General features: G+C 44.7%; 9 protein-coding genes across 9 annotated transcripts; 4 read left to right on the forward strand and 5 right to left on the reverse strand.

Moving 5' to 3' along the window:
• Positions 1–541: 541 nt before the first annotated feature.
• Positions 542–2600, forward strand: AOL_s00054g981 (uncharacterized protein; the record flags this gene model as incomplete). The annotated part of the gene is made up of 4 exons (XM_011122297.1): positions 542–697; positions 1012–1485; positions 1545–1783; positions 1838–2600. The coding sequence occupies 4 exons, from the start codon at positions 542–544 to the stop codon at positions 2598–2600; spliced, it is 1632 nt and encodes a 543-aa protein (XP_011120599.1).
• An 852-nt stretch (positions 2601–3452) lies between these two features.
• On the forward strand, positions 3453–5528 carry AOL_s00054g982 (uncharacterized protein; the record flags this gene model as incomplete). The annotated part of the gene is made up of 5 exons (XM_011122298.1): positions 3453–3481; positions 3556–3632; positions 3699–3980; positions 4046–4774; positions 4846–5528. The coding sequence occupies 5 exons, from the start codon at positions 3453–3455 to the stop codon at positions 5526–5528; spliced, it is 1800 nt and encodes a 599-aa protein (XP_011120600.1).
• Positions 5529–6149: 621 nt separating this feature from the next.
• On the reverse strand, positions 6150–7524 carry AOL_s00054g983 (uncharacterized protein; the record flags this gene model as incomplete). Its single annotated transcript, XM_011122299.1, has 4 exons — positions 6150–6572; positions 6655–7115; positions 7187–7282; positions 7365–7524. 4 exons carry the CDS (start codon positions 7522–7524, stop codon positions 6150–6152), a joined length of 1140 nt encoding a protein of 379 aa, XP_011120601.1.
• Positions 7525–7578: 54 nt separating this feature from the next.
• AOL_s00054g984 (uncharacterized protein) lies at positions 7579–8065 on the reverse strand (the record flags this gene model as incomplete). Its single annotated transcript, XM_011122300.1, has 2 exons — positions 7579–7632; positions 7700–8065. The coding sequence occupies 2 exons, from the start codon at positions 8063–8065 to the stop codon at positions 7579–7581; spliced, it is 420 nt and encodes a 139-aa protein (XP_011120602.1).
• A 2016-nt stretch (positions 8066–10081) lies between these two features.
• Positions 10082–11677, reverse strand: AOL_s00054g985 (uncharacterized protein; the record flags this gene model as incomplete). Its single annotated transcript, XM_011122301.1, has 1 exon — positions 10082–11677. One exon carries the CDS (start codon positions 11675–11677, stop codon positions 10082–10084), a length of 1596 nt encoding a protein of 531 aa, XP_011120603.1.
• Positions 11678–15334: 3657 nt separating this feature from the next.
• Positions 15335–15739, reverse strand: AOL_s00054g986 (uncharacterized protein; the record flags this gene model as incomplete). Its single annotated transcript, XM_011122302.1, has 1 exon — positions 15335–15739. One exon carries the CDS (start codon positions 15737–15739, stop codon positions 15335–15337), a length of 405 nt encoding a protein of 134 aa, XP_011120604.1.
• A 1468-nt stretch (positions 15740–17207) lies between these two features.
• Positions 17208–18543, forward strand: AOL_s00054g987 (uncharacterized protein; the record flags this gene model as incomplete). The annotated part of the gene is made up of 3 exons (XM_011122303.1): positions 17208–17380; positions 17700–17778; positions 17911–18543. 3 exons carry the CDS (start codon positions 17208–17210, stop codon positions 18541–18543), a joined length of 885 nt encoding a protein of 294 aa, XP_011120605.1.
• Positions 18544–18838: 295 nt separating this feature from the next.
• On the reverse strand, positions 18839–19510 carry AOL_s00054g988 (uncharacterized protein; the record flags this gene model as incomplete). Its single annotated transcript, XM_011122304.1, has 1 exon — positions 18839–19510. The coding sequence occupies one exon, from the start codon at positions 19508–19510 to the stop codon at positions 18839–18841; it is 672 nt and encodes a 223-aa protein (XP_011120606.1).
• Positions 19511–24231: 4721 nt separating this feature from the next.
• Positions 24232–25521, forward strand: AOL_s00054g989 (uncharacterized protein; the record flags this gene model as incomplete). The annotated part of the gene is made up of 1 exon (XM_011122305.1): positions 24232–25521. One exon carries the CDS (start codon positions 24232–24234, stop codon positions 25519–25521), a length of 1290 nt encoding a protein of 429 aa, XP_011120607.1.
• Position 25522: the final 1 nt, after the last annotated feature.

Consider the following 25522-nt stretch of genomic DNA (forward strand, 5'->3'; position numbering starts at 1 on the left):
CTTAGAGGTCGCCTTGAAAGAAGATGTCCTGTTATCAATGAATTGTCGACCGCAAGACACCTTCCTCGCCCCTGAAATTCGCATAAGATCAACCTTTTCCCTACCGCCTTTCCAGTTTGGCAGCGGGTATTGCGCAATACAACAAAGGAAAAAGGCACGGGGAAGCGGGAATAGCGACAGATTGGTGTCATAACCGAGCAGCGAAGAGAGGCAATCTAAGGCAAGCAGGAGAAACAGAAAGAAAGAAAAAAATTTTTGAACAGTTGGCAGCACAGAATACCACCTCACCGCATTGATACGGGGCTCCTGAACACTACATACGGAGACGACGTGGGCCTGTTTGAAGAGAGGTTTTAGAGCACGGACTCTGCTCTAGCAACTTATCCTTTCCCCACTATCCTTTGTCGTGAGACCAACCACATCATTCTCTCACTGTTGCTCATACACCAGACACAGACAGCTCGAGGTACCCTTCAAATATCAGTCAGATAGCATAGGAATTTTCAGAGGAAGCGCAAGTATATTCACGACAAACGGCGCAATGGATGGAGCTGGAGAACAACCGTCGCCTACGGCCGACTTTATGACTCGTTCATTCAAGCGTCGGATATCAGACTGGCAAGCCGACGTTCAATCGCACAATCCGCCACAGATCCCACCAGTGCCCAAGAAGAGAAAGGTGCTGCACAAATCAAAGGTAGCTTCCATCTTACAACGAAAAGAAAATAGTTATCTAAAGTTCCAAGACTTTTTTTCCTCCCTTGCCCAATGCGAGAGACGATATCCACCCACTTCCCACCTCAACCAGTTGGATTCGCAAATCGAAAGACTTCACTTATCGTACTTTCTTTCGATATCAATCCAATGGTTTTGCCCCTCTTTCCTGCAATGCAAACATGGCAGATGCAAAAAATCACACCAGAATTTTTGAAGACAAAAAAACAATCCGTCGTTTCCGTTCTGACGTGTCCAACTTTCCTTGGGGAACTTTTCCTTTGGATTCAATTATAGAGCAGCAAAAGTGAGAATCTACGAGCTACAGCCAAAGAACACCGCGCCGACCGCGACAACCGCACTCCAGGAGATACTAGTTCAAGGCATACACTCCGCCGGAAAAGCAGTAACAAGGATTTACGACCTAGTCACCACCAACATGGAATGGTGGGACTTAGAGATCGGGAGGGGACGGCTTCAAGAATCAGTCTAGGACGACTTAACCTCGAGTCAAAATCTCAAACACAACTTACAGAGAAAACAATAACCCAAAGACCTACAACACCAGTTACCCATAGTCCGAATACCTTAATGAAAATGAAGAGGGAAGGTTTGGATCGAACACGGCCGAGTTTTCGGTTTTTAGGGTGTAGCGGCGGAGCGGGAAAGTTTTCAAGGGCAACCAGGACGATCGGAGTAGGTGTTGGAGGCTTCTTAAAACGATTGAGCGGGTGGTGCTCTGCCCAAGGATGTATTCCGACGAGTTTCAGAGTATAAATTTACACACCGTGCGGTGGAATAAGGACCCAGACTAATTAGACGTTTTATAGGATGATATCGAAAGGCTTGACCCCTTTGCTTATCTCCCGGATCTTGTATACGGAGGCTTTGCAGATGACTGGTCGGAACGAGATTTGGGATCCGAGTTGGATTTCGTCACCCGGAGCGTGCAAAACTCAGAGAAACTCCATGTGGCATCAAGTACGGAGACCGAATGGGTGATGCACACGAAGTTGTTATTAGAACATGCTTTCAAATCGTACGAATCTACTGTGTCGGTGTTGGTAGCGTAAGTTCGTCATAATCCTTTACGGGGCGCCGGATCGCACTAACGCCCTATCAGGACTACGGTTGACCTAGAACCGGCTCTTCTACCAATTGATATGGGCCGATTGTCGGCGCCACCCCGCCTACAAACATCTACCACAAGACCTCGCAAGAATTCCATATCCTCAGCCACTGAAAGCGACACTGGCCAATATGACACTACTCCCGCCAAAGTCGACATTACTATTGGCCTTGACAAGACGGACCCTGTAGTCACAGAGTTCCTGAAGGACCTTGAAGCCATGTGCCGAACTCGTGCGCCGACAGCCTTTACTCATTCTATCCCCTTTCCTATCATTCCGGTGAAAGTCAAAGACGAAACCGGCAGTTCTCTAGCCGCAGAATATGAGACCACGCTCTGCGCATCTGCCATGTTAGCATCCTGGTCCTCTGCCAGCGCAACAACCGCTACTGTTAGTACTATAAATCTTAACAGTAGCATGATGCAAACAGACGACTTAGCGCCCACTGAATTATTGGATGAAGATGCTACCGTGGAGATAAAACCTTCACCGCTAATCCTCACTTTATCTGTTATCGGCGCCAATTGGTTTTATAACGTAGTGTATACGGATGATATTCGAGATTTTACTGGTACTAGACATGTCCTCGGCCCTTTCCTAATCGGGCAATCGAGGAGCTTCCTAGGGACGTTCCAGATATTACGTTTTTTGAGAATGGCATGTGACTGGGGAGTCAGAGAATGGGTTAAGGATATGTGTGAAAAGTTGGGTGAAAGTGAAGATGTCAACAGAGGTCTGGCAAAGCTGATGGAATAGTTTTTGCGATCTCGATATTATTGGACGCACTTATTGGACGCACCACGCCTGCGAGTCTTTGGTTGTTTTTTGTTGCATTGCGATTGGCTTTCAAATGGGTAGACAGGGGGTTAGTTGGAGCTCTGGTTGATCAATTGAATGATGTTACGACTTATGCGAAGTACTCTTATTGGCACCCTTTTCTTCTTCTATAAGCAGCTTTGGACAATTGAAGTCCAACAAGTAGTCCTTAGAAATGGAGCCCCGGTACCCCGCAGAGGATACTGTAAAACCCATTTTGGACGCATACATGAACACTTGCACATTCTGGGACGATTTCCTGAATAGGCGGAACAATGCAGTCTCGGAGCTCTGGTAACACAAAAGCTCCAAAGCGTCTACAACACATATCTGCTGTTGCAATTTGGTGAGCTCTCCTAACTGTCCGCCTACACGCAATGGCCAGGAAACTTTGTCTCTGGAATAAGCTTCAAACAGACATCCAAGACATTAGACAAGAAAAACCAGTTCTTATAGAGAAGGCAGACTGAGATCTTTTCCAATATAGTAGAGATAACTTAAAAGACACCGCCAGGAAAAAGTCAAAATATAATGTATCAACAGGAGTACGCCTTGACAAGAAAAATCTGCGCGCAAGCGCCCACGCCCTCTACCCACGTTATTTGCCCACGTTCTCCATAGGGCAAAATGGCGGATATCAACGGGATAGACGAATTAATGTGCTCTTAGAATATGAATAGCTCTTCCGATCTTGCAGGTCGGACTCATTTCTTTACACTTGTCTTCATCATCCAAATATCGTCGCCAATCGGCCAATTATCGACTGCGAATTAAAAGGTGATCTTCAAAACTATGGCTGATCACTTTAGTCAGGTCGTTGAGTAAGAACTATTCTGAACATAATCAATTATCAATTGATGTGGATTCTGACTTTTTTTAAACGGCGGCTTTGTAGGACCAAGGAAGACCTATACTCTCTCCCAACATCCACAATGGCGAGCGCAAACGGAACAGCATTCAATCTAGGATCTAGTATGAGGATAACAGGGCCATCGCAGTGCTCCTCGCTACATTTATACTGACTATTGTATCATCTAGATGGTGTTACTTCATCCCCTCCGGAAGTCGAAGTAGAAGATTACCCTGAGCCGACATTAGAAGAGAAGGGGGCTTTACGGCATGTAGCGGAGAATCTACCACTTTCAGCCTGGCTTGTGGCTATTGTCGAGCTGTGCGAACGTTTCTCGTATTATGGTTGCCAAGGGTTGTTCCAGAATTTCATACAGAGACCATATAATGGGCGAGAAGGACCCGGTGCTTTGGGATTAGGGCAGCATGGCGCCACCGGTCTGGGGACATTCTTCCAATTTTGGTGTTACGGTAAGTCATTTTTCTTCTGGAGATACTTTGATTACATTGCTTTGACTGAAATGATAACCTTACAGTAACCCCAATCTTCGGAGCTGTTGTTGCGGATCAATACCTCGGAAAGTACAGAACAATTGTTTATTTCTGCATGGTTTACATTCTCGGCTTGGTCGTCCTCTTCGTTACTTCTCTCCCATTTAGCCTCCAAGCAGGTGGTGGCTTAGGAGGGTTTATCTGCGCCATCATTCTTATCGGTCTCGGGACAGGTGGGATCAAAGCCAATGTCAGTCCGCTGATTGCAGAGCAATACACCAGGAAGAAAATGGCTGTGAAGACTCTCCCATCCGGCGAAAGAGTTATTCTGGACCCAGCGTTGACAATCCAAAGAATTTACATGGTCTTCTACTTGTCAGTAAACGTCGGTTCATTATCAGTTCTAGCGACACCCTATATGGAGTACAAGCTTTCATGGTCTTTCTCAAGCGCATATCTGCTATGTCTTTGTATGTTCTTCGTTGGGTTTGTTATTCTTATTCTGGGAAGGAAGAAGTATGTGGATCGGCCACCAAAGGGGTCTATCGTTACGGATGCTTTCAAGGCTCTCTGGATTATGGCTAGGAACCGAGACACGAATGCACCAAAGCCCTCCGTACAGGCTAGCAAAGAAGGTGGTTTGACGAATCTACCATGGAACGACCACTTCATTGAGGAGTTGAAGCGAGCTTTGGTTGCGTGCAAGGTTTTCGCGGTATTCCCGATTTTCTGGGTAGTATACAATCAGTTCTCGACAAACTTTATCTCTCAGGGTAAGCCAGCTTTGTCCCCAGGTCGCTAAATTGTTCCTTTGGCTAATAATAAATTTAATATTTGTGCGAAGCTGGCCAAATGGACACCCATGGCATCCCCAACGATCTTATGCAAAATTTCGACCCTATCGCCATCATCATCTTTGTTCCTATCCTTGACCGGGTTGTTTATCCGCTCCTTCAAAGGGCCCGTATCCGATTCCCACCAATCAATCGCATAACCGTGGGGTTTACCATCGCTTCTTTTGCAATGGCCTACGCCGCTATCGTCCAGCATCTGATATACTCAGCTGGCCCCTGTTACAGTTCCCCACTCTGCCCAGCATCCGAAGTTAACGGCGTGGCCCAAGGCAACAAGGTTCATATCGCAGTCCAAGCACCAGCATATGTCCTTATTGGTATCTCCGAAATTCTAGCCAGTGTCACCGGTCTTGAATATGCATATATGAAGGCACCAGAATCAATGAGGAGTTTTGTTCAAGCCGTGTTCTTATTAACATACGCTTTTGGAGCAGCGATTAGTGAAGCCCTAAGCCCCATTGCCGGTGATCCAACAATCTTATGGATGTATGTGGGGATTTCTATCGCGGCACTTGTTAGCGGATGGTTGTTCTGGTGGAATTTTAGAAGATTGAACGGTATGGAAGATCAGATGAATGAGTTGGATGCTCCTTCTACCACCGAAAGGGACGAAGACGCTAGTGAAGAGAAGGGAGTGAAGAGTAGTGCACATGTGAAAGCCGTTGAAGTCTAGAGTGCTTATACGCCCTATATTTAGTTATGTCTTTCGCCTTCGGGTAGTAGTGGATAATTTTACAAAGAGTATTTACACGTCAGAATTAAAATTGCCTGCAAGAGGGCAGATTATAGAGAACTTGTACTTATTAGACTGATAAAATAGATAAAAGGTTTAAGGAACATCAATTGCTTGTAGATATTCATTTCATTCCAATTCAGTTTCTTGTATCCGAATATTCGTTTTCTCATAAAATTGAAATACATAAACGCCCGCCGTAAGGGTATCTTAAACAATAGATTTTTACATGTATCAAAATCAAATCAGCAACCAACAAGCCTCAAGCTTGTCTCGTACCCAGACCTAGAAGGCCTCAAGCCCTAGCTGGTGATAAATATTTAAGCAGACTTAAACGGTATTTCCTCTGATATCTCTCTTTTTCGATCGCTAAACCGATATGCGAGCCAAACAACCCATACTATGAGAAGGGATGGAACGCAAACGACGAGATACCATGTCCAAGACGGGTTATTTTCCAAAATATCGACGTTCATACCAAACAACGACGCTGCAAATAGTAGTGGAAGAAAGATAAACTGCATAAAATGAATCAGTGTCGTTCAACTTACAATTGGCGATTCACGAAACTGAATGTGTAGAAGGACTCACCGTAATCCAACTCAACCGTTTCAAACTTTGAGCTTGCTCTCTGGATCGATATGCCTCATCAATTGATACCAAACTAAATACCATTTGCATCATATCTCTCAATTCTTTATCCCAGTCTTTTGCTTCGATATTCGCCGTCTCAAAAAACTCCATCACCTTTGTTAAATCGTCAGCAATGTCGGGATATGCCTCCCTTAACGTTGGAGGGTTAGTATCCCAGCTCCAAAAGGCAGAGATATTTCCATCAATGGTCTTCGTGCTAGTACTTAAGAATTTCTGAAGGATGATTATGTTGTGCTCTGAGACTGTACCAAGGCTATGGGTAAGTTTTAAGGAGGACATAATAGTGTTTATCATAGCCTTCTGAGCACGGTTGTCGTAAATATATGATTTCTGATGAAGCAAGATTTGAAAGTCATTAGCTGATAATCGAAACATACAAATGGGAATTTGAGGGGAGGGTTGGAAGACTCACCAGTGATACGACGTGCTCTACAAAAGCGTCACGAACTTGACTCCATGATTGCACAGACTTCTTGAATAATATGAGCACCAACTCCATTGGAATCGGTGCATTTTTTGGCGCATGAAGTAAGGGTAGTAGCGACAAATGAGCATTCAGATCGGATGATGTTATATCAAATGCCATGTCGCTTCCATCGGATGGTTTACAGATGTCCATCACAATTAATTTTTTATGGCTGAGTACTCGTGTAACTGCAATAGACGAGTTTTCGAGTAGGAGTTCTTCGCTCGGAACGCTCGGCGGGGCTGACTCGCAATATTTTTTATGGTCAATAGCGAGGTCCACCCAGTCCAAAGAGCGTCTCCAAGGACTACTAAAGGGCCACCATTTGGCCCAGCGCGATGGATCGGGCGTTTGGGGAGTTTCGAGGAGTGTGACATCTGCGAATGAGATCACGAAACGGCCCATCACTACGACAGAATGCGTTAGTTTTATTCTTGATGAAGATGATGTAGCGGGGTACTAGGAAAGGGTTACATACTCCCAAGTTTGCCCTTGTCCGGTGTAATAAGCGGCATGAATAAAAAATCAAGGTGTTCCCGCGCTCGATAGTTCCAGACTTTAAACCAGGGAGTTGCTAGGAACCCATATGTTAGCAGGCACTTCCAGACCTATCGTATGGCTTCCTTGTTTAATTTAAGAACCACTTTAAGACTTACCTAGCGTCAATCTTTTACAATTATCAAGAAAAACTTTCCACGAGTCGACACGTAGAACCCCCAATAAGAATACACTCTCGAATTCAGTGTACCATTCTTGCATTCCCTTGCCCACAACTCTGCTTTTAGCTTGCCGAAGGTATCGAATAGTGTCAAACATGCTTGAAATTTTGTCAGATTTAAAACCTCATATTCAGATGAATCCATAAGATACTCACAAGAGGCGTCGTTGTATAACTGGTGGTTGAGAGGGTAGTTTTGAGGTGCACTATTCAATTATATATGTGTAAGTTATGTAGGTTTTTGAAAATTTTACCCAGCCGGAGGAAGCATACTATCGGATTATCCGCTGTATATGTCGATATATCCCTCCAGCTATCCAGAATCTCGTTCGTTTCTTTATCTTGATATTTCACGGTCGCCATGATGTGTAATAGCTTCAACTTTCTCTCAAGCATCTGTTTGACTTGGTCCTGTTTCTTCAGAAATTTCTTTTCCCACCTCCATCCAAATCCAGCATAGGGGCGTGGTGATACGATTTTTGACTCCGGGGAGTTTCGGTCTCTTCGACGACTATGGAAAGTGGAAAGCGCAACATCATGTTTAGAAGCTTGGTGGGAGAAATAAGCACGAGCGGTAACAAATAGTATCGCCAGACCAGCACAAAGGAACATAAGAGCGATAATAACGTTGAGGTCCATGTTTCCCGTTCTTTTTAGTCGCCTAGCTGCTTCTTATTGAAATTTATATTTCAAGATTTATTTTCATTGCATTCATAAGCCTAAGAAAATAATTATGCCTCAACACGCCACCTAACTGAAACCATGGTTCGACTTGCGAATACTGACGTTGTTGTAAAAGGTAAGGAACAATGCAACTGGATTTTGGATGCGGGGGAGAGCTTATATTAAGTATCTATTACAATTATTCCACGGAAGCAAATATGAGGCCCACTTACAGCCTCGTATTCGGATTCAGCGGAAGAAATGGTTTTAGCATGGGGATCCGGAGTTGGGTCCAATCGAGCTTCTTTCAGTCTGAATAATGATACCATATGGTATTCGGTTTGCAATCCCATTTTTCCGTTAGCTAGGAAAGTGGAGGTAAGAGCTAGGACAAGGAACCATGCAAGGGCCAGAAGGACCACAGAAGCTTCGAAAAGTGGAGTCCATGCTGTATTCTGCAGACATGGGTCCATTGCATGCGTCCGTGACCTTCATTCAGCCAGAAACCTTCGAGCGCTGTTGCCCTCGACATCGAGAAGCACGCATACACAGTATACTAGTATCTTTGGTTAAACTCGATCTTTGAAGATCTTAAGATCTCGAAGCGGTTTGCTTAGCTTAGCTTAGCAGCCGAGATTCTTAACATTTTCTTGTAAAATATTTACAACAAATTACCGAAATTTAAGCTCCGGCGAACCGGACTTCCAAATCTCAGCATCTCAGGCTTAAGATGGTCGGTCTTTGGGGTTTGCGTTTGAAGTTCTTGAGTGCATACTGCGGATAAAGTTGATTTAGCCGAATCGCAGAGGTTGTTGAGACACCTTGTTGATCAATGCCAAGTCTAAAAGTGCAACAGTACAACGCAATCTACCACCGATCGATCGATGGTGATCAGCGCGCCAATGTAACTACCTAAAAGTATACATGCAGGACTAAAGATGGGGGGGTTGTTAGATATGAGGGTTAGATCTCGGGAAGAGTAGATCGGAGCAGGGTCTCGGGTGATCTTTGAAAAAAAATAGATGAAAATCGTCGATATATATATATAAAGTATATATGATATGCTGTGAATTATATTAGTTTGATCATAATTCGATCCAAACTACAAAAATAGAACATTTAAACGGGAATGCATAGGAGTACTCAGCTGATCATTTGTAACTTGAAGAATGAGTCACCTTGGTAGTTTTTCTGCTTGCGTCATGTCGTTCTGTTGCTGCTGGCGGGCCCCCCCGCTCTGCAAGGAAGAAGTTGGGTCGGTCCTTGGTGGGGTTTGGGCCTCCTAGGCGCCCTACTTTCGGCTATCGTATGTTAACGTAAGTTAGCTAGAGTGTATACTTGTTGGAAGTACTCCCCTGCCTAGTATCTGTTTAACTAGTGTTTGTATGAGTCGGAATTCCCTATATTTCGCTATAGCGTTAGTAAGAATAAATGAGGGATTAACAAGTAGTTTCGAGAATTTGCATAGTAAGAAGGGGAGAAAGCGGGGAAGAGAGGTTCGTCAGTAAATTACAACTGCAAGTGATAGTTTGGATAGTTAGTATGCATAGAAGGCGCGCGTATTACAGCAAGGTCACATTGGTCATGATGGAAACCCATGCCCTCAAACTTTTGAGGCATGGTATTTTCAAATGACTTTTCAATGACTTTTTTGTTAACATACAAGCAATTTATAATGGTCTATAGAGGGTATCAATTTTGAAAGGAAACAAGAATGAAAAGAGACCAATCTAATGTAGAGACCATTAAACCAATGTAATGGTAATAACCTAAAGGGATCCCACTCCCTGGCCAATATAATAAAACAAAGGAAAAAAAGAAGAATTAACATAATCTAAAGGGATCCCACTCCCTATTCAATAATAATAAAACGAAGAATAAAAGAAAAGGAAAAGGAAGAAAAAAGAGAAAAAGAATTAATACCGATCTGTGAATTCCCTTTCCAAGGAAAGACAAAGGAAAGACAAAGGAAATATCTGTGGTGAGATACTCTTAGATCTCTTCCCAAGTTCGAGCACCAAGGATTGGACCAAGAGCCTTGACTTCAGTATCAGACTGTGATTCGTAATCCTTCTTTTTGATACAGAGACTCATGATTCTTCCTGGCCAAGACTTGACTTCGTTGATAACTTTAGTGAATGTCTTGGAGCAGCGGGAGGTCGACTGAGCCAACTTTGAAAGATGAAGTCTATCTTTCTCCGAAAGAATTGATTCGAACCATTCATGCTGAATGAGTTCGGCAGCAGTGGCTCGATATCGATAATCCCAAGTCAAGGCCTGTCTCATGAAGTCCTCAAAGAGAGCAGCTTGAGCGTTGGACATGTTGGCTGGCCGATCTTGCATGATGCGCTCATGGAGAGTGCCTTCTGGAGTAATGGACTTCCAATCCATATTCGGGAGACCAGAGATATTCCACTTTCTGATCATCCAAGCAGGAGGCGTTCCAAGGAGCTCAGCCATCATTGGCATATGGTCGTTGTTGATGTCAGCTCTGGTTCTCTTTTGAGTGTATTTTCCTTCATCATCCTTGTAACGCTCCTCAACAAACATGAGGTGTTTACCAGTGGTCATTCGATAGGCAATGCAGGCAATCGACCAGATGTCGATGCCAATGGTGATTGGAGTGTGCTTGAGAACCCACTCAGGAGATCTATTACCCTTGGGGGTAGTCATCTTGTAGAGTCGACGTGGGTGGTTCTTCTTGAAGGTTTGACCGAAGTCTGCCAATCTGGCATCGCAGTTCTCAACTGTTAATGGCGTTCGGACAGTGAGATCGTCGTCAATACAGGAGACGAGATAGGGAGGCATATATGGAACATCCTCGGGCTTGGTGTTTTGAATGCAGATTGGTCTTTTGGCATTGGTTCCAGCCTTGAAACCCATCTCTTTCATGAGGATGTTGTGTGGGTGGATATCTCCATGTCCATATCCTGCCTTGTGAAGCCAGGTGACTGATGAGAGAAGCTGGAAGGTGACCTTCTTGGAAACTTCAGTATCGAAGTGGCCAAGGCCTTGTTTCTGGACCAAGTTGAGGTAGTAGTCAAGGGATGGTCCAATGGCTTCTCCGACGATGCAGAAATGGTCCCCAAAGTAGCCAGGGACGCGGAAGCACTCGTCAACTTTCTGGAGGTGCTTCTTTCCGAAGTCACCTTTTCCATCAGATCGCTTTCCAAGCTTCATGAGGACTTTGGCTTCGGTGACATCGTCTTTGCTGTCCTTTTTGCTGTTGGTGCAGACCTTAACAGCAACTGACTCGTAAGGGAGATCTCTTTCTTTCCCTTCATCGAGAACACATTGCCAGACGGAAGCGAAGTTTCCGTGGCCAAGTTTGGCTTTGACAACGAAGTCTCCGAGCTTTTGCTCAAGAAGAACTGGGTAAAACTTCCCTGAACCCTTTCCATACTTGTAACAATGTTCAAGACGGTCACTCTCTGGATGAGGGAATGGGTGTGGATCGCACTTAGAATAGGCGAAGTCGATTTCTTTGTGGTTGCGAAATTCGAAGGCCGCCTCCCAGAAGGAGCGGGCCTGTCTGCGTAGGCCGTTTGAAAGGCCGGTGCAGCATTCTTCTTCAACGGAATTGGCCATCGTGAAGTGGTGCAACTGGAAAATATATATCTCGAAAAGGGAAAATATATATCACCACTTGATTGGTAATACCGGGTACTCAAAGCGAGTAAGAGCAAGTAAGCTATAAAGCTTTAGAGAGGTGGTCAGACAGAAGTAGTCTGTAACAAGTCGGAGACTTGAAGAAAGCAGTGAATAATCACTAGGTAAGAAGACGAAGTAAAAGCCGAATAACTCTTATTTCGAAACGAATCAACGACTAAAGGGCTTCAACCGAGGTCGATGCGATAGTCAGGTTGTAGGTATTGTCCATAAGTTATCAATTGGTTTCGATCAAAGTTGTTAAGTCGGTAGTAATTACTGCGTACTGAAGGTGGAAGCTGTATGTGGTGGGGAGGAAAGGAAGAAAGGAAAGAAGAGAGGGAGAAGCAAGGGGGGCGGGAGGGGCTTTTATATCCCCCCAGAATTATAGGGAAGTCGATCTTTGAATTTACAAAATTAGGATCCTCAGGAATACTAAGTCCAGGTGACATTTAAGTTGTTAGATAGAACCGAATTTAGGTACATCTACGGCCATCATGACATGATAGGTTATAGCAGTGTGCATCAAATGTACGAACTTGCGCCTCGTGGGCAGCATTTATAGACATATTCCGAACTCGAACCGGGAGCTTGAACCGTTCAAAGCAAATATAGCTGCAGATACGATCCATCAGACGTGCCGAACCCAAAAATTTACCGAGTTTATCCTGGTATTTTTATCCATTAAGCCGATTCGTTTCCCCATACGTAAAAACGCGGGATCCGCTCGGGGCGCCTATCAAAACCACGTGAGATTTCTATCTGCGTTGTGATGTTGCATTTTCCACAGCCTTACGAAGGCCGGTCAGCCGACGGTCCAATGATCAATATATTTTACAATGCAGATCAAACTAATATGATTTGGGGCTCAGGGTATAAGTGGAAAGGAAATTAAAAGATTGGCGCCGGAGGAGCCAGAAACACTCTTATTTCATTTTTTGGGGGATTTTTTTTTGATTTGTGATTGCGTAACTTGGACCCGTATCTATCACACAGTCATCACAGCTGCAGCGTGCAGCATATGTGCAGCGGCCGAGTCTTGGTGCCGAGACTAATGGCGGTCCTGACATACTTTGTCGAGATCCCGGTTTAATTGTTAACTTTGGGCAATATATATACTATGTACACCCAACTTGAATTTAAATAAGTGGATCTCGAAAGCTTGCTAATACTGTATTATTATACATAAAGGAAAAGGTTTAAGTCGACGTGACGTCGCCTGTACACGATCTAAGCGCCACATATCGGCTCCTCTAGCGCATTTCAGCCCGATGTCCAAAGAATTCCGGGCCACTTAACCCAGATACCATTTTCGGGCGGTAGTACACGTTCTCGAGCAGATTGACTCGAATTAAAGTCGTAGGTAAAGATGCAATGTGGTAAAATTGAGTGCCTCCAAACGCCGATACCGTGTGAAAAAAAAGTATGACTGCTGTGCTAATAACTGTTGAACAAAATGTTGATTATGTCGGGTCGCTCGCCAAACATCGAGCCCAAGCTCCAGTAACAAAGATAAGGATGAGGATTTCGAATTAATTGGTAGGGATTTATGAGCGACCCGCCGTGTAGTTGAATTAGGACTACCGGCAAGGCCGAGAATGGTAATAAATGAGATGGGAGTTATTGATGATAGGTTGTCCTAAGATATAGAACTGCAAGAGTATTCGAGTCGACATGTCTTTAATAGCTAATTTCAATATGGCCTCGGGGATTTGAGAGGCTGTGAATCCTTTCTCTTTATGAGGTTACTCGAACAACAGCTGGCTCCGGTATTCTCGGCGGCTCGTGTCTAGTGTATGGTGGTGGTGAACTGTTCTGGGAGAGGCTATCAAATGGAACTGCTTTGAAAGTGGCATTTTCTTCTGGTCCTTGAGTACTCGTGTTCCCTTGTTCCAAGTTCGCTCTTTCTTTCTCCATTTCCCTTTCCGATTGATACCCTTGGCGCCAGAGGTATATAATCGCTACCATGATAAATATGAGGAAAATGACGCCAAAGGCCGGGCCGAGAATTTTACCAATATTCTCCATTGGATATATGTCTCGTGTATTGCCTAGACAATGGCTGCGCAGTAGTTCTGTTTTGATTTGTCCGAATTTCGAATGTAAGGATCCGCTTCGCAGACGATATAGAGGCGGAGTAAAAGTATTAAAAGTTGCACGACGGATCAATAAATTTAATGCGTATTCCTGAGAATTAGGACCATGAATTGCTTCCAACAGCAACTTGTCGTGGCAATGAGAATAGGATCCGGGTAAAGAGTGGTAAAGACCTTTTCTGATGGGCTGTGAATCCAGATTCAACAATCGTTGTGACTGCAACGGAGAGAGACATGGTCGATGTTATAAGTTTTGGAGAGTGGACACCACTTGAAGGCTTGGACAAATGCTTAGTGTTACTCTAGTTCTTGAAACGGCTCAAATGGAAGTTTTTGTGCGGCTCAGTGCAGGATATGCATTGTCTCTTGTATCTCTTCGTACCGTTTGCGCCTTTCGACATGGTCAAAAACTGTCATTTCGGTGGCACAGATACACTAAGGAACTTGGTCATGATCAAGATTGGAGGACACCAAGAAATTTGCCAAACAGTGCATCCACTGAAACAGCGCCCAACTGCAGGGCTTAGGTGAGAAAACTCGAGGCACAGATGGTACAGCATGCATGTGCATGGTGGAATAAGTTGACTTCGCTGCTCATGTTGAGTAAGAGGGGTTTTGGAGGGCTCAGCATACATAACCGAACAATACCCCGGTCCCGTTTTCGTGCCCTGCCCATCGAATGGAGGGTTTGACAGACTAAAATAAGGTCAAGGGTGGAGTCGACATTGGCGCTTACTCGCTGACAGGAATAGAAATCCTATTGATTAACCATCTTGGCCCAGGAAAACTGCCATAGATGACATACGATGCTTCCGGTTGACAAAACGATTTGGGTTTATATCCAACTCCAACCTTATAATTAATTAAATATGTTTCGAATGCAGTTGAAGCGCCCCAGGAGTAGTTCCTTTAGAAGCATCGCAAGGGTGGGGAAGAACTACCTTAGCCGAGTCCTGGCTCTCTCGACCAGAGTTTGGTTACGAGGCTGCCTGTCTCGCCCGATACAACTTTTAACACCTTTTTTTTCGAAGTCTGGTTTGAGACAAACTTTTAGGATACAACTTTAAAATTCCAACAAACAACACGCTACCGGGCGCCTAGAAAATGCAGCCATGGCAGAAGCTCGCAAATAGGATCTCCAGAACCCTGCGAGTCTCCGTATTTTGATAAATCTTAAAAATGGAACTTTGGTAGGATAACAATCACTTTGAGCATACATGGCAATCGGAAAGAAAAGTAAGTACAAAAGCCTTGAATCAAGAAACAGAGAGGGATGTTATCGCGCAGCACGAATTTCCTAAACAAGCCGACCGCCCAGTCCGAATGAGAATTATACACCGTGTGACTATTAGATATATTACAAGAGAAAGAAAGAATGAAAAAATAAAAAAATTTCGATGATACATGTACTCCCTAGAAGACGAGAAGCAATGGCCTGCCGCGACCTAATCCCCTCACACAAGCCCTACCGGACCAGTTTAAGACTAACACAAACAATGATCTACACCGACATTTCTTTATAGGTGGGGAAAGGTGGTGGAAGATTACTTCGCTCCACAGCAAGTTCCGCCTCTTTCTCGGTAAGCTCAAGCTCCGCTTTACTAAGCTTTTCGCGCAAGGGGCGCAATGCCGGCGAAGTCTCGGTCGGACTATAGAGTGTATCTGCGTCCTCCCTATCATCCACGATGTAGGTACAGGTGCTAAGTGAGATACGTGCGGATTCACCCCCATCCTCACCTGTCTCGGGGTCATTGGCAGCCTTCTTTCGTCCAAATTTCCTGTTTAGGGAAAGAGCCAATCCAACCACCAAGACCAGGCCGAGGAGACCAGCGACGATGCCTCCCATTACTTGACCTGCGCGGAATGCACACATGATATCTGGTGGGGTTTGTGTGGGGGCTTGCATATTGATTGTATGACCTTAGGCTTCCCCGCGGTCAAGCTGAAAGGTATTCTGAGTATTGATGGGAAAGACGTTGGCGACAAGATCCGGTAGTAATATATAGAAGTGATGTAGCAATCTGATATATATGTATATATCAAAGACAGTTAACCGATGAGAACTGCAAGATCTAGCAGGGGGGAGGAGGATTTATGTATTGAATAATATAGAATTTTTGTACTAGATCTAGAGTTAGGTAGAGTAGTATACCATCGCCTATTTGACCAACAAGCTTTCGACTCTTTGAGGGATGGGCATCCCAGCAATTTAAGTCCTGCAGAGCTGCTTTGGCACAGATAGTCCCCAAGCCCAAGCCATCATAAGCCTCACAGAGGCCTTGACTCCCAAGTCTACCTAACCGTCAAATCGCACATGCGCCCCATTGTCGCACTAAGGGTTCAGTTGTTACGAGACCAGTTCAGTTAGGTTTTGTGCAGGAGTTTTCAAAATATTCCTTTCTATAATGGTTCTATAGGTTGTTCTCGATATCAAACATAAATGCCTGCGATTTTCTCGCAACTCTAGGGTTTCAGAAACTATACCTGTTGTAAGTTTATAAAGTGACAGGCGAGACTCTAGTCTAGTGCAATCCATCCTGTCATTGAACAAAATAAGTTAATCATTAGACTTTATATTGACCCCAAAGAATTAGACCAAACGCCTTAAAAAGGTGTTTGAATTTCCAAAAAATCCACGTAGTTGGATGCTCTCAAAATACAAAAACCGTGTACTTCGGTCGGAAATTTGAAGGATACGTGCATATGTGGAATCGAAGCGGAGAAGTACTTGATATTCAATTGTGGGATCCATGGGACAATAGCCTCGAATCCAGGCGCTCTTGAATTCGCGAAGCAGAGGAGACAACCAGCCGTCTATGAAATCAACAATGTATACGCCTTCACGCGGTTATTACTATATTTACCCTTGTCAAACTCGCGTCGCTCCTGACGGATTAAAAACCCGCCAAAAAGCCAATACGACTTATTCACGAAACGTATAGCTAGCTACAATCATGTGATATCGAACCGGGCTTGTGCGTTGTGCATACCTGTGCCGTACTAGTCCAAGCTTTCGACCGAACCTTGTTAAGATGTTTGAAAGGTCAACGGGCCCAACCTAGTCAGAAGTTGAAAATGGGAAACTCGAAATTTATGTTTCGGGAGTACATTCTATGTTTGGGTATCATTTGTTCTAGTGTTACCGTATCATTCTATGTGGGCCTTAGTCAAGAATTTTCAGCCAAAAGCTTAATAGCTTAATTTAAGAGCCGCTTCGTGAACGACTCAATGCAATCGATATATCTAAGTTAAAGTTAAACGGACCGTATTAGATACAGCAATACTCCTCCGTCGAGGCGACATTCACGAATTCTTTAGAAAAACTACTCTATAATACCATACTTAGGCTCTCTTTATTCAATCGCGGCTAAAGAATGGATTCTAGCAGGAAACCACATGGGGTATCGACCGGAATCGACCTCGCGGCCTTCGAACGGGATGGGTTTGTCATTGTCGATGATGTCCTTTCTCTGGACATGTTAGAGGCTGCCAAAGAGGCCTGCGAGATAGCAGTAGAGAAAGGTAGAAAGGAAGAATGGCCGCATCGGTAAGCTTAATTTAGCAGTAGTCAACAGTCATACACCTGTACTTCTCATGGACCGGACCGAATCCGAGATGTATATTATGCGGGGCTCGAGCCGAGTCGACATGCGGTATCTTGACGACATTATAAAATTCCAACACAAGTGGAGTCGAAGCAACGCAGTCAACTAGCTAGCTATGCATAATGCACATGTTCATGCCATGTGGGCCATGTGGGCACTATGCATTATAGAGCGCTGGGGCGGGGATGGATACCGGAAATATCATTATGCTAAAGTACTCAGTCGAGCATGCTAACAACTGTTCAATTTCTATGTCAAAAGGCGAATTGTCGGCAAAGCGTTTCCTCCATGGCCGCCATCGGGTCCTGATATCTGGGGCATCCAACATCTCATGCATCCCGTACGTATACGTATTACCAAAGACCATGATCATACGATTTCAGTCGACGGCGTTATATATATGTGTATAACGTTATAACGTTACAACCACTTCAAATCTGTTAACACTTCCCCCTGTTCATTATTATACTAGGATCTCAAACTTCCTATTTTCAAACAGATATATACCGACCCAAAACTCCTTTCTACAGCCTGTGCCATCCTCTCCTTACCCTCGGCCGAAAATCTTCAATTGGAGCTCTTCAATCTTCTAATTAACCCACACACGACTCCGTTCTCCCTACCGTACCACAGGGATACTATTCCTGCTGCAACCCTTCCAGAGGAAGAGGCAAAGTTGTTGACCCGGCCTCGTACCGGTACACAGTATAATCTGGCATTATATGACGATGCCTGTCTGATTGTCGTCCCAGGTTCGCACAAGCGACCGAAAACGGACGAAGAGGTCACAACGCTTAAGAAGAATGAGAAAGCGCCATTGAAGGATGAGATAAGGGTAGTTTTAAAGCCTAATCAAGCAGTGTTTTATGAGAATGATATCCTGCACCGTGCGGAGTATGATACTAAAAAACGAGTGACACTCCATGGAAGCCTGGGGAAGGAAGGACAGGTTGGGAGAGCGAGAATGGTGTTGCAACATGGTGTTGAATATCTTCAAGACAATAATTTCGCGGAAGAAATGGGCGACACGGGGAAGAGAATGTGGAGAAATCTCATTGACGGATACGGGAAGAGTATCGATAAAACGAACATTCATGATATTTAGTTTAAATGTACGGATTGAGATTTCAAAGGTATAGATATCACAGATAGAGTGTGAAGACTTGTGGTTTGAAGAAACCAAAGGCAAGAAACTTTTGGTCATTAGGATTACTCATGTATTCTCGTAGCAGCTACTCTACTACACGCAAAGTATGTATAAACATCAATGGAAACAGAAAAAAAAAATCCCAAATGGTCCAAGAAATTAAAACATCGCCGGAACAATCAATATATCTTACACCACCCATAATGCGAAGGAAATTCAGAATTTGTTCTTTGCTTTAGAGATTTTAAATTATTTAAGCGAAGAACATGGCCAAAGCGGCACCGATAAGGACGGTACCGGCGTTAGCAGCAATGTTACCGGCGGCACCAGTGTAGGCTGGTGGCGGGACAGCAACAGTGGTGTTCTGTGCTGGTGGTGGGACGTAAGTTGGAACCTCATGTGTGCTGCTTGGGCAGATGGTGGTTGTGGTGGTCAAGGTAACGACATCGCTGGTGGTGGAGGCACCATAGGTTGGGGCGGGAACCTCAGTAGAAGGCTCATATGATGGTTCCTCAGTAGAAGTTGGCTCTGGCTCTGCGGCAGAAGTGGTGCTGAGACCTGGAGCAGTGGTCAACTCCTCGGTGGTAGTTGGTTCTGGCTCTGGAGCGGCAGTGGTTGGCTCTGGAGCAGCAGTGGTTGGCTCGGAACCGGGAGGGGTAATAGTGACACCAGCGCTGGCGCAGAGAACCTGAGCGGCACCGAGAGTCTTTTGGATTTCCTCTGGGTTACAGGTGCCCTCAATGCAGGAGAGGATGCCAGTCAAGAAAGACGAGGCCTTGCAAATGCAGGCGATATCAGTCTGGGCGCACCCGGTACCGGAGAGGGAGGTGATAGCGCAGGTGAGAGCGCAAGTTGGGATCTGATCAAGCTGGGCAACAGCAAGAGCAGCGCCGGCAGCAACAGCGAGGATACCAGAGGTCTTCATTTTGATCGATTGAGTTTGTTGGTTATATAAAAAGCGTGGAGCTTGTGTGGCTTAGTTGAATCCTTTGAAACGACTAGTAACGAATGTAAGATCGATTGATCGAAACGAATGTCCTTGAAGTACTACCTGTGGAGGATGAGAGTGAGAGATGAGAAGCGAAAATGTGGAGGGCGGAACCTGGCTGGTTTATATATTACATGTGCATTCGCATCGTGGTTATACTATCCCACAAAATTCTCTGCTCTTCGCTGGGATTTCCTTTTTCTTCAGGTGTGGGAGGACTTCCAAGATTGCGCTGTCACTGCGATACGCCACGGCCAACCCCCTGCTTGGCTTAGTGTCCAATCAGCCAGTATTGTCTCTGCTACTGGATCCATGCATGCACATACGGACCATAAATTTGCGGGCTGGGATTGTTCTCAACTAAGAACTTTAGCCAGACTTACACCTCCTCAAGCAGGTTTATGACAGCACCATGCGTGAATTAATTGGTCAGACCTGCAAGATGCAGGTTCTCGACACACTAGAAGCGTTGGCTGCTCTTCGCTGGACTAATCGACTAGGAATTTTAGGTCTCACAACGAATGCGGATTTTATATTTTTTTATTTTTTGTTTTTGTGTTCGCATCGAAGAAATCGGTGATGCTGGACGAAGTGGATAATTGGCTGAATTGGACTAAAGTCCGGAGATTGCTAGACCTTAATCGGGGGCCTGGACCAATCAAAGTGGCTAGTCAGGCACCTGATCCTCTCCCTATCTACGGTCGACAACTTGCGAAGTCTGACGGAAGGATTCTTCCAGTCCCACCATGAACTGATTTCTTGTAATTTCCACCGCAAACCGTTAAGGTTTTAGTCTTCGGACTCCGAATTCCAAAGAAAATCGGTAACCAGTCGAACCGTTGTCTCCTTACCCTTCTCAGTAGGAGGAAGGGTGAGATTTAATTGCCAACTTTCTCTCGTGCACGAATAAGGAGCTTGGGAAGTTCCCCATCGAACACAAACTTTTGGTCGTGGAGTTGCGAACAGCTGGCGGTCAGACGCGAGCGAATGTTTGGCCCGTTAGCGCGGTAAAATTCCTAGCCCTTGAACGGCAGTTGTGAGTGTGAGAGAGTTTTTTGGGAACTGCCCAAGTCTCCATATAGCTGCCCTCAGTATATGTCCCTGCAGGCGATGGAAATGAAGGTGATCTTTCCGTTGGCGTTTGACATAAAAACAAAGACATGGCCCAGGGAAATTTGGGGCGGGTGCATTGAATTCAAGAAAAGATTGAAGAGGCATTGCATCGGTTGGGAGAACCTATGTTGTGCAACATTTGTCTGTGCCATGAAGCGTTTCGAAATTTTGTTCCATAAACCAAAAATAACAGGAAGCTGTTATCCGTCGCATGTCCTTGGTCCTTCATGGCAGCCAATCGCCAAGATGTTGTTTGGACGACTTCGAAGTTCACAGGGGCTACCTGGGTGTGGGGAACTCTCCCAGCTTCCCCTGTCTGTGGGGACGAAAAGTGGCAGGTCACTTGAAGCGAATGATTTGCTCATTCTGCCCGACCGGCCTCGAATCCATCGATCGAGACAATAAAAACTTCATGCCTCCCTTCATCATGATGTATCGATGACGGAAACCTGCTGTTGCTTAACTAGCCACACCATGATCTATCCGGCCTTTGTTTTCCTTGGTACTGTGATCGCCGTGTGCGTGGTCGAGGAAACGCCTGGCGTCTCAGCTTGATAGACTCGCATGACGTTCGTGCGCAGCCAACATTCCGGACTGGCGAAAGCAAGTTATCATGGCACTTCTTGGCGAAACCGCTTTTAGTACGCGAAGTTTTCGCCTGCCTTTGGCGATCGGTCACTGTTTGCGCAAGTAACAAAGGAGGCTAGCAGGATTCAATTGTGTGCACTGTCTTAATTTCCGAGGCACCTAAGGTGTCCAAAAAAGCAGGATGGGCACTGAGTATACAGTAGGCCACGAGGATTTTCGACACGGGAAAGGCTTTGGAATGCTTTATTTTGACGGTTTGACCGAGTTTGATCTTGACAGGTCACAATGCACGGGTGACGGGTATCAATAACAAGGCTGACGGCCGAACAGGTTTTTTTTTTCGCTGAGGGAAAAAAAAAACCAACAGACTAACAATGCGCGAGATCCAAGGAAAAAACTTTAAACGCTAACCGATCTAACAAATTATATTAAAGATTGCCCGATTCCGAGCGCTGCAGCTGAGCTGAGGAGAGCCCACGTTTCTGTCCGATCTTTGTGCCGGATCACCACTAGTATGTGATGCGATATTACAGCTATAGTGTGATAGATCCGGATTCCGATCTATTCTTGATCCGAAGTATACATTTCCCTAGCCATGTACCATGGTTCAGTCTAGATGGCCAACCTTACGGAGGAATAATATTTATGTCATGATAAGTAAGTATATTCGACGAACATGTAATTAGGAAAATAGTTTTCCGTTCGGGACATGGTGACAAAACAATACTTTTAATCCTGACATACATACTGAGTACTTACGTAATATCTGTATTGTGAATACCTCCATTCGGATTTCCCGCGCGCACATACTCACGCATCGGTCGCCAATCGGACCAAATATATGGAGAATCTTGTGGCTATCGAACCCTTATACATATTATCACTAGTTCATGATCATTATGGGCGTTTTATAAGTATGGTTGACAATTGAAAAAGATATTACCGGGGCACAGCGTGAATTCGTAAAAATTCTCGTCAAAAATATATATATTCTGACTCCGCATATACGTGCGGGCACGTGAGCTTACATCTACTGTTCAGTTTACATACTTCCAATGGTCTTGATCTACGTATATCTATGTGCAGCTGTCAATGTAATGCAATATAATTGAATATACATGATAGTCTCAGAAATTAAATGGCTGGTAAATCTCGTAGGAATGCTACGGTTGGATCTTTATCTATATCAATATGACTTATTAATATTGTAGTCTTGATATCATAGATATCATTTGACACCCGTAGGCTATGCGGTAGTTTTCTCTGGCCTCGGCGGACTTGTCAGAATAGTCAATCATATCCCGAAGTCGAATAGTCCATCGCTGATCAATCCAATATCAGATGGGATTCTTCACCGTACTTTTTGCAGCCAAGATAGTACGACGGCCTTAGTCTGACCATGGTAGCCTGGGGCTCACAATGACCGGATATAGACTTGCTGATTCCCGGCGTTAATGCAATGCAATGCGACGGTACGCCTTAATATTAGAAGTTATTGTTCAGCGGGACATTCCGAAGCCTTCGAATTCCATTCCTGGGAATGAGGTACTAGGTGGGCGTTGGCCGACCGCGATAATCGTGAGAACATCTATGCGACGGATTCATGATCAGTTGAAGGGTTCATGGTATCGCAATGTCCAAATTATAATTACCCGTTTGAATCCAGATCTAGGAAGTACGTAGTGCCTTCTAAGTATTTAGATATGAATTCAACCATCAGCTTCGAATTCAGGGATGCAGGCTTGTTGGATAATAGCCAAACAACACACTTTCGTCCGAAGCAGCCTCCTAGATTTTCCATTCAATTTCGGACTGACAGTATCATATGATCTTCTGTCGCAATTCATTCGACTCAAAGGATATGCAATGTATCATACCCGTAACACTGACAGTACGGTTAAAAATGTTTTCTACGTTCTATTGACTGTAACCAGTTGAGTTGCCTAATTTTAGAAACAACCCTCCAGCAACTGGTTGGATCTGTGCACCTTAGATGAGAGAATTCCGCGAATTCGGCGACAAAGGACCGGGACTTACGAATGCAGAAATTCAGTCGCGTGGGAAGTAGATAAGCTCTAAAGCTCAAAGATGACTGGGCACGGACTCATTTCACCTTATATGACTTACGAAGCTTATGTGCTTATGAATGCGACCCTACCACGGGTGCCCGAAACATAAGCTTTTTGAACTCTATCGAAGATCCCACAAATGACCTCAACCTGTCACACATGTGGGCGGGAGTGACAATCCAATATATCCCTTTTCAAGGAAATAAAAGGACGATAGGGTTACAGCTTGCGCTACATACTGCCGAGCTGTCATATCACTTCTTCAGTGTCACCTTCCAAGCCATCTTTGTACGATCATAAAACCTACGAATCATCGAACATTACAACAGTACACTCGGCAGGCCGGCAACTGGTTCAAATCGCAACGTCGGGACGGGTTGAACGAAGTGCCGGTGATATACTTTTCGATAATCACGAAGATGGCGAGATAGACGGAGAAATCGAACTTGGGAAACAGCAAATCGTTGGAGGATATACGCTCGTTATTGGTATTATTATCTTCGAGGTTTGATTCGATTTCGGAGTTTTCTGTAAAATCCGTCTTGGTCGGGTTCTACGGAGGCTCCGAAACGACATTCGCTTTCTTTGTTCTGTTCTGTATCACATATTGACATTCCTGACGACAATCTTATACTTATCTTGTTTCTATGGGGGAAAACTACAAGTATTGAGGGGACCTGGACGAGATAATAAATCCCAAGCCTGCAGGTTTATTGACTTATACTCAAGTTCGTGGTTATATATTTCCCCCACTTTCGACTCTTAGATTAGAATCCGATGTTCGAATCCTCCAAACATTTTCAAAATCACAAGATACCACTAATATTACTATACTGAATCACAAACAAAGAAATTTTAAAAGAGGGGAAAGGAGAGAAATAAACAAAGATGGCAGCAACGCTAATGCCATTTCGCGGTCCCGAACAAGAACTTTTTGCTCATCTTCGGTCATTCGAAAGTTATCAGTCGCCTAAAACTCCACCGAAATATCCTCAAGATATCCCTAGATCTGAAGATTGCGGGCAGCATTTAACATCTGATCTAGAGGGGTTCCTCGCTGACGACGAGTTAAATACAATGTCCAATCGGTGGTCTGACGAATATCCAAGTCGTGGATCTAGATCTCGATCCCGGTCGCGGTCATCGTCACCCTGCAATCAAATATACACCAAGACACCGACTTGCACCATTGAGGATTTGAGATGTGTGCTTGCTCAACAGAAAAATGTAGTTTTGCGGGATATGCCAACTGCCAGGTCACCTGGTGCACGGGGCTCCGAGGAAAAATCCGATAACGATGCCAGTAAACGGCCCCATCTAGGTCGCAAATATACTTCACTCCTTGACACAGACACCCCGAGACGCATATACACACGCAAACGTTTTGAACCTGGGACCAGGATCGGAGCCCGTAGTTCAGAGAATAATACAAGTCCCCAGCCATCGATACCAATGACCTCTGCAGTGTCACATTCTAGGAGCACTTCATCAGGCTCAAACTCTTTTGAATCTCCCAGTAGAACAGCATCTCGACCTCTTCAGCCGATCCTAAGGCTATCGGATTCTAAGCTACAAAGACCAAGATCCAAACCACGCGTTTCATTCTCGAGCGAAGATCAAGTTGTAATCTTCAAACAACAAGATGAAACTCCAATCAAAGACGCCCGCAGCCAATGGAGAATCGACAGTCTACCCCGTCGTACTGATTGGGAGGAGCAAATGGCAAGACTTTCCTTAGATCAATTAAGTGCACGTAAATACTACAATTCACAGGATAAATATCCCGGAAGACCACGACGTGGTCAAGAACAACGTCGAAATACAGCCCCAGGAAAAGATAAGGAAAAGAAAAAACCTAACCGGGCAGCAAGTCCAGTTATGGAAGGTTCTTTGAGGGGTTCGAAATCTCCAGATGAAAAGCCCCAAATGAAAAAATACATACCACCGTGGGAAAAGCCATCTTTGCACAAACATCGACATATTGATCTAATCTGCGGGCATGAGATTATCGACCCGATGCCTTGCTCCTGCGGAGACCCGGATAAAGTATACGAAGGGCGATTCTCAGACTGTAGACAATGTAAGAAGCAAAGACTAGCGAAGGATTGTGAAGAAAAGGCAAAAAGGGACGAGAAAGATAATACGGGGTGGTGGTCGAGGTTAACCGGAAGGGGTTGAA

Source organism: Orbilia oligospora, assembly GCF_000225545.1.
Source record: "Orbilia oligospora ATCC 24927 unplaced genomic scaffold scaffold00054, whole genome shotgun sequence".
Lineage (NCBI taxonomy): Eukaryota > Fungi > Ascomycota > Orbiliomycetes > Orbiliales > Orbiliaceae > Orbilia > Orbilia oligospora.